Raw genomic sequence first — 7500 nt, forward strand, 5'->3', positions numbered from 1 at the left:
TGTCCATGATTAACGCTAGTCTTAAACCATTTCAACCTGGTGACCCTAACCCATATGCATGTGTGTGTGTCTTGATTATATTTGGAAATTATTCAAACTGCCTATAGAGGGTGGGTCACGATGGACGTCACAAACCTAACATCCAGACTAGCGAGGCCAAATGGCACAAACTGTTCAGCGGTATGCAGTCCACACCAAATAACTTAACCTGCACACATAGGGGGCGCTACAGCAGTATTACAGCAGTGTTTATAACACTTCAAATGGCCATAACTTGGTGACAATTGCCCCTAAAAGCACAGTAGTTAGTAATTCTTCCTCCACTGCAGAGGTTAGTAAAAATGACACATAGAATCAGCCACATGTAAACAAACGTCTAAACAAACAAACAAACAAAATGTGTTCAACAAATGAGTAAACAAATGTGTAAACAAACAAACAAACAAACATGTAGAGAAACAAGCATGTAAACGCATATAAACCGACATGTAAACAAACATGTAAACATAACCAAGCATGTAAAGCATGTAACAAACAAAACAAACAACAAACGTTTAAATAAATATAAGCATGAACACAAACGTGTAAACAAATGTACCTGAGCATTGTGGTTTGTCTGGTTTCTCTATGGAGGATTCTGTGTGGCTCAGCCGCAGGTACGGCCTCCCGCAACTGTCAACAACACAGTAAACACAAGTAAAATGTCTGTATTCAAAATGGTAAACGAGCTAAAGCATTGCGTGGAAATATACTTCAAGTACCAAAAGTAAATGTTTGACACCTCTTCAGCCTACATCAGTGGTTCTCAAAGTGTGGGTCGGGACCCCCAGGGGGGTTCCCCAAATTATTTTGAGGGGGTCAAGAGATGATTTGCTTAGTGTGAAAAAAGGCTCTTATAAATTGACCAATCTAGGAAGCTATTTGGTAAAGAAAAGGGAGGGGGGGAAATCCTTTGTTTATGCCTCTGGGGGCACCAGATCCTTTTGTTGTGTAGATACAAGAACTCGGTTTGACTCCTCCCCTTTTGTAGTCCACTTCCTCCTGGGTTTATTCCTACTAACAACTAGCCTGACACTATTATTCAGACTGAACGCCCTTCCCACTGCAGCCGTTTCTGGGATGGCCGTTGCCAAAGAGGAAGTTCTCTGCGACTGATTCAACCTAACCTGACTCCGCCCGATTGTGGCAGTATTGAGTTCCCTCCTCCTACCTTCATCTGGTCTCTCTCAAGCAGAAATGATGAACCGGAAGCAGCGGGACAAAAATCTGATATCTCCATAATAATTTCGAGTTGTAGTCTTGTTAGCTTGTGTTTACATTTGCGCTGTGGCACAGCTACAATATGTCACCAGTTTTGCGTTGATCACTCCTCTATAGCGGCCGCATACGGTCGCATATCGCTCCGATCAGATTTTGTTCGGAGTACATCGTCTCTGCCCGAGAGAGACCAGATGGGAGCAGGAGGAGGAACTCGCTGCTGCCACCAGCTGGTGGAGTCAGGTTAGATTCAACCCCTAACCAATCAAAATAGAAGCAAAGCAGATTACGTCATTGTCAAGTGACCTTATTCATGTTGTTATGTGGCTGACCTGTTGCTAACCAAAAAAACAGGGTAAAATAGCGACGTAAACAAACACAGATATGTCGGATGATGATGTTTCTAAAACCTGTCTGTTGTGAATTATATCCATGCTGTCAGAAGTGCAGCCTCTGGTGGACATCTCCCATTCCCTGCATCCACAATGACACAGGTGCTTTCCATAATCACCACTCAACTCACTGCCCAATCACAGTTTAGGTGTGACCTACATAAGCCATCACTCATTCAACAGCCCTCACTCAGTCTCCAGCCTTCACACAGGCAACATGCATAACCTACTCTCACTGAGTACACCACACATGTCTCTGTAGCCGTGCGTCCATGAGAAACTTAAGCCCTTGTTCCCCTGTCTCTATATTGACTTGAATGTACTATGTCTATGCTATGTAAATGTCATTCCATATTGTCTATCTGCTGTGTTAAAGGCCTTGATTACTCTGTTGGCCAGTTGCATAGTTGGCTTGCTTTGCCTATACACCATTATAGCTACCGTTATCCATTATGTTCTATTTATTGTACGATATACGGTTTGGGTTGCTATACATACCTGTTCATAATTATGTTTGGGTTGCTAATGCCTTCCATTTCTAAATGCTTGTAGAAACCATGGCAATAAACTACTATTCTGTTGAAATATACCTTGGTGTCACCTATACTCTCTCTGACCGGAGAAACTTGGGGATCAGCTCACATCCAACAAACTAACCAGCAGAGAATATTTAATACTGTCGTTTCTGTAAAGAAACTGTATTCATCATATACATCATATACATATTTTATATACATATTTTTTTAATGTCCGAGATTAAACTACGTGTTTAAGGCAGTGGTGCTGAGAGATTATATACTGAATGGTGTGTAGAGTAGAGAGGAAGTATTACAAAATGCACATACTCAAGTAAAGTAAAACCACAGTAGCCTACTTGAGTAAATCCCCCAAAGGGAGACTCAAAGCCAGTTCCTGGACTTTCATTTAAAACAAAATGTTTCGGCCAAGACCCCAGATTGTAATGTACTTTTACTGTTCCACCGTCAAATTATCAAGGTAATGTATGTGAAAATAAACACCTGCTAACCATTACGTACGTACCCACGCACGCACGCACGCACGCACGCACGCACGCACGCACGCACGCACGCACATAGACACATCATCTCCTGCTTCCAGATGCTGGTTTCTAGAACATTTAGCAAGCTATTTTAATTGGAACCACCAGAGAACTTGGGAACCAAACCATGCACAACACCTACACACCAGAGAACATGGGAACCAAACCGTGCGGTGCACACCACCTATACACCACAGAACACGGGAACCAAACCGTGCACAACACCTATGGCAGAAAACACGGGAACCAAACCGTGCACAACACCTATGGCAGAAAACACGGGAACCAAACCGTGCACAACACCTACAACATATCACACGGGGGTTCCTCCAGGCAACTACATTCTGTTAATCCGGTTTATTAAAAAATGTCTTCTAAATCATGACAATTTTCTGAAAAAAGTGGTTCTCAATATTTCATGTCAAGGACCCCCAGAATTATATGTATTTGGCTGCAGACCCCATCTGAAAATAAAATTAAAAACTTGCACTCTGAAAGAATATATTCAAATATACTCAGTGCCGCGCTATGAGCTTGTAGATCTGCTATTTTTCAATAGCTAAAGTATAATATAATGCTTAAAACACCAAAAGGGGTTCCTGCACAGAATGGTTTATTATAGCAAAATCTAAAACGGCACGGATTAAGGCTGAACGATTTTGAGAAAAAATCTAATTGCGATTTTTCTGACCAATATTGCGATTGCGATTTGACTCGCGATATTTTTTTTTTTAAATCACACCCGTGTGAAGTAAGTGGTGCAACTCCGTGTGGGCGCCCCCGGGGGGCTCCCCGAAACTTCCAGACCCACAGGAACGTGCCCAGGGTGCCGGCCCGGTTTAGGCGAGCCGCCCCGCGTCCGAAACGGTCGAGAAAGAGTTACCGTGTGTGGGTCCCCAGGGGGTCCCTATACTGTACTGTACTGTACTGCAGGGTTCCCCAATAGGCGGCCCGCGGGCCATTTGCGGCCCGCGGAGCGCCCCCTTGTGGCCCCTGGAAGAATTTCAAAAAAAGTGTTTTGTTTTGCGGGGGTGTCCCAGATATAAATGGCATTAAATGGGGGTCAGTAGCCTATGCATGTCAAACTGGGCACCCCCTCAAGGACCACTGGTGGTCCCCGGACCACTGGTTGAGAACAATTTTTTATTAATGAATGAAAAAATAAAAAACCCAATTTTTCATGCGTGCGGACTCGGCCCCAAGCCTGGTTCCCTAGTCAAAATATGGCCCTTGAGGAAAATTAATTGGGGAACCCTGCTGTACTGTAATGTAACACCCAAAATCATCATATAGGGCCTATACAGTTAGTATGTGTGTGTGTTAGGCTGCGCAACAGTGACACTTGGTTGTGAAAACCAACCAAATGCTATTTTCGTGCTCGGACAGACCCAGCCACCCACCCACCCACAGACACACAAAGCTCCATAATGAAGTGGTTGCACCACTTAAAAAGTAAAGCTTCAATTTAGTATTCACTGTGTCCATTTAAAAAGTAATGAAACATTACCAAATGGCATACCATTCATTTACTTTACCAGGCAGTGATGTCAGGATTCACAGGATGTGAGACAGCTCAAAATAATGTAGGCTAACCAAATTGACCTGTGTTTAATTAACTACAATAAGAATGTGTGTTAAAATTGTAATGTTAGAAATAATTGTAAATAGCTCTCTGGATACAGACCATAAATGCAATGTATTTTTTTCTATTTAAGTGCAATTGCTATTAGGCTACAGTTATCTAATCATCAGAGCACAATATTGTGATTCTCATTTAATATTCACATTTAGATATTATGTTCAATTGATTTATTTGTTTTTGAGGGGCAGTAGCCCCTCCTAAATCCAGTGCACGTATGTCCACAAACGTCCTACACAAACATTACATTCCCATTGACAATTTGATGTCATTGTCTGAGCAAAGAAATAGGCCTAGTGTCTATTTTACGTCATGATGATGTACGATGATAAGAGCGCCCCTCACTTCACACGGGTGGGATTTTTTTAACCAAATAAAAGCATATGCATTGCATAAGTGTAGGCTACATTTTGACAGATGTGATGACAGAATTAGGCTATCAATTATTAGAGATAATTTTGTCTGAGGTTTAAGACAAGCTCATAACTTTAACTTTAATGTTTATGAGCTTGTTGGCCGGCTATTTTCCCACCACGGGTCCTGGTGTAAGCTTTTTTTTAATGATGGCTCTCGGATCTCGGTACAATTTCGCGGACCTCGCTTAGACAAATCATTACAAATGTACATGCACCACAATGGGGACCGGTTCACCAGAATCGGGGACGGGGACGACAATGTAGCATTAATAAAATAAACAGGGGACAGGACAGCAGGACAGCGCCCGTGCCATGCGAAGGTTTGTGGTGTTGCTGCGGGATGTTTTGACTGTCGCTGTACCATGACAGGTCTTGCACAAAACTCTCTTGTTGGACGGCTGTAACGTCAAAACCAAAATAATGCCATATCCCCGAAGTGCCTGATCTCTTTGGGATTAAATTGTGCGGACTTCAGAAAGTTTATTCGGGCTCCGCAGACGCTATGCTTGCATCTGCTCCTCAGCTGCTAGCATGGTAGCATTAGCATCAACGCACTGAACACAGAGCAGAGTAGACGTAAATGATGACTTTGTTTGCTTGTACACATGCACTGCAGTCACATGCACTGCAGGGACACTTCTGATTGGTTAGAATAGAGAGCACAGTATAGCCGTGTTGTAAATACTGGATCAGACGCGCTCCGGGTTGATTATGATTTCTTTGTTTTAATCGCAGCCTTTGCGATTTGCTAATCGCATGGTTTCAAATCGCAATTTCGGTTTGAAAACGATTAATCGTTCAGCCTTAGCACGGATGCTTTCCCACACTGAATGGGTTAAGGCGCACCTCGACTCTGGGGGCGGGGTTTACCTGCATGTGGGCGTGTCATGGAATGGCTTGATGCTGTGGCTGCGCTGGCGGCCACGGACCGGACCGGATTCGTTGGGTACCGGACCGGGTTCCATGGTGGGCAGACCCGTGGCTGAGGTGGTGGTTGTCCATGACGACGAGATACGCCTGAGAAGACCCGGATGCAGACTCCGCCTAAGACGCTGCACACACGCACGCGCAACACACACACACACACACACACACACACACACACACACACACACACACACACACACACACACACACACACACACACACACACACACACACACACACACACACACACATTTGTATCATTATTCTTGTGAGGACATCAACATTTTAAGTCAGTGCTTTTATTTTATTTTTATTTTCTTGCATTTTTATGGAGCCCCTGAGTGGCCATGGTAAGAACAATAAATGATCTCGTCCGGACGAGATCCTTTATTTTTCTTACCATGCAGGCCACTCAGGGGCTTCGTACATTTTACCCCTTTTTCTCCCCAAATGTCAATCTGTCAATCCAAAGCCCACACCACAAAAGCCACCTTTGGAAGTCTGTTGTGTGTTTTTAGTTTTTACGCTAGATGGAGCTCTTGGCTAACCTATGAGTTGACTCTCAGTGAAACAATGTAGCACGAAATCACATGATCGCAATAAAAAAAACCATATTATTGGATTTTTAGAAATGTATCTCGTCTCGTTTTTTATACATTTTTGGCCAGCCATGCAAATGTCCAACTAGGGAACCCCAGCTGCTGCCCTTAGAGAGACAGAGACAGGCAAAACGGACTGCTCTGCTCAGGCCTCATTCACACATATCAAACACCATCAAACAAATGTCTGGTCATTTTTTTTATTTTGTAATGGCCGCCACAATGCTTTTCCAATGGCGTCACACGGGTTTGACCAAACAATTTCTGTTTGATTGCTGTTCCGGAAAAAAACATATTTTTTTGCTTGCTTACCTTTCTCTTGTTTCAATATTATCGCTAAATAATCCATTGCGTTCATAATTTGAACGAGAGGCAGTTGAGAAGTCAGAAATCCAAGAGTTTAACATCAGATCAAAACCACGGAGAGCGCCCTGGATTAGGAGAGACGAGGCATTCTTTCCGCCTCCTCCTCTAGTTCACTCACCTTGTGCACAGAGCTCCTGTCTCCTCCTCCTCCTCTAGTCCACTCACCTTGTGCACAGAGCTCCTGTCTCCTCCTCCTCCTCTAGTCCACTCACCTTGTGCACAGAGCTCCTGTCTCCGCCTCCTCTAGTCCACTCACCTTGTGCACAGAGCTCCTGTCTCCTCCTCCTCCTCTAGTCCACTCACCTTGTGCACAGAGCTCCTGTCTCCTCCTCCTCCTCTAGTCCACTCACCTTGTGCACAGAGCTCCTGTCTCCTCCTCCTCCTCTAGTCCACTCACCTTGTGCACAGAGCTCCTGTCTCCTCCTCCTCCTCTAGTCCACTCACCTTGTGCACAGAGCTCCTGTCTCCGCCTCCTCCTCTCTCGGAGGGCGTGGCCTCCTCTCCGTCGGAGGAGTCAGCGTGCTGCCGCTCGCCCAGGTGCAGCAGGGGAGCGAGGAGGCGCGCGCGGTGCAGCGGCTGGAAGCTGAGCTGCGTGCTCAGCAGCTTGCTGACGGCGCGCAGCGTCGCCCCCGTGTGGGCGGGCAGGGAAGGGTCCGCCAGGAGGTCTGTGACCAGGCCGTGAGCCTCGCCCATCACCGAGATGTCCACCAGCACGCTAGTACCTGAGGACTGCGCGCACGCACGCACGCACGCACGCACGCACGCACGCACGCACGCACGCACGCACACACACACACACACACACACACACACACACACACACACACACACACACACACACACA

At 45.3% G+C, this 7500-nt stretch overlaps 2 protein-coding genes across 2 annotated transcripts in view; one reads left to right on the top strand and one right to left on the bottom strand.

Annotated features, from left to right (window-relative positions):
• LOC306923424 (tripartite motif-containing protein 14) overlaps window positions 1–7500 on the top strand; it is a 493176-nt gene that overhangs the window by 280194 nt on the left and 205482 nt on the right. The gene's annotated exons all lie outside the window — the stretch shown is intronic.
• The window catches only part of LOC306923775 (cGMP-inhibited 3',5'-cyclic phosphodiesterase 3A-like), a 98843-nt gene that overhangs the window by 18275 nt on the left and 73068 nt on the right, over window positions 1–7500 (bottom strand). Inside the window, exons 2-4 of the mRNA XM_079502072.1 lie at window positions 7101–7385; window positions 5635–5816; window positions 599–672 (exon numbers count right to left, since the gene is read on the bottom strand). Of these exons, the coding sequence (XP_079358198.1) occupies window positions 599–672; window positions 5635–5816; window positions 7101–7385 (541 nt within the window). The remainder of the gene's footprint in view (window positions 1–598; window positions 673–5634; window positions 5817–7100; window positions 7386–7500) is intronic.

This window comes from Electrona antarctica, assembly GCF_951216825.1.
Source record: "Electrona antarctica genome assembly, chromosome: 5".
Lineage (NCBI taxonomy): Eukaryota > Metazoa > Chordata > Actinopteri > Myctophiformes > Myctophidae > Electrona > Electrona antarctica.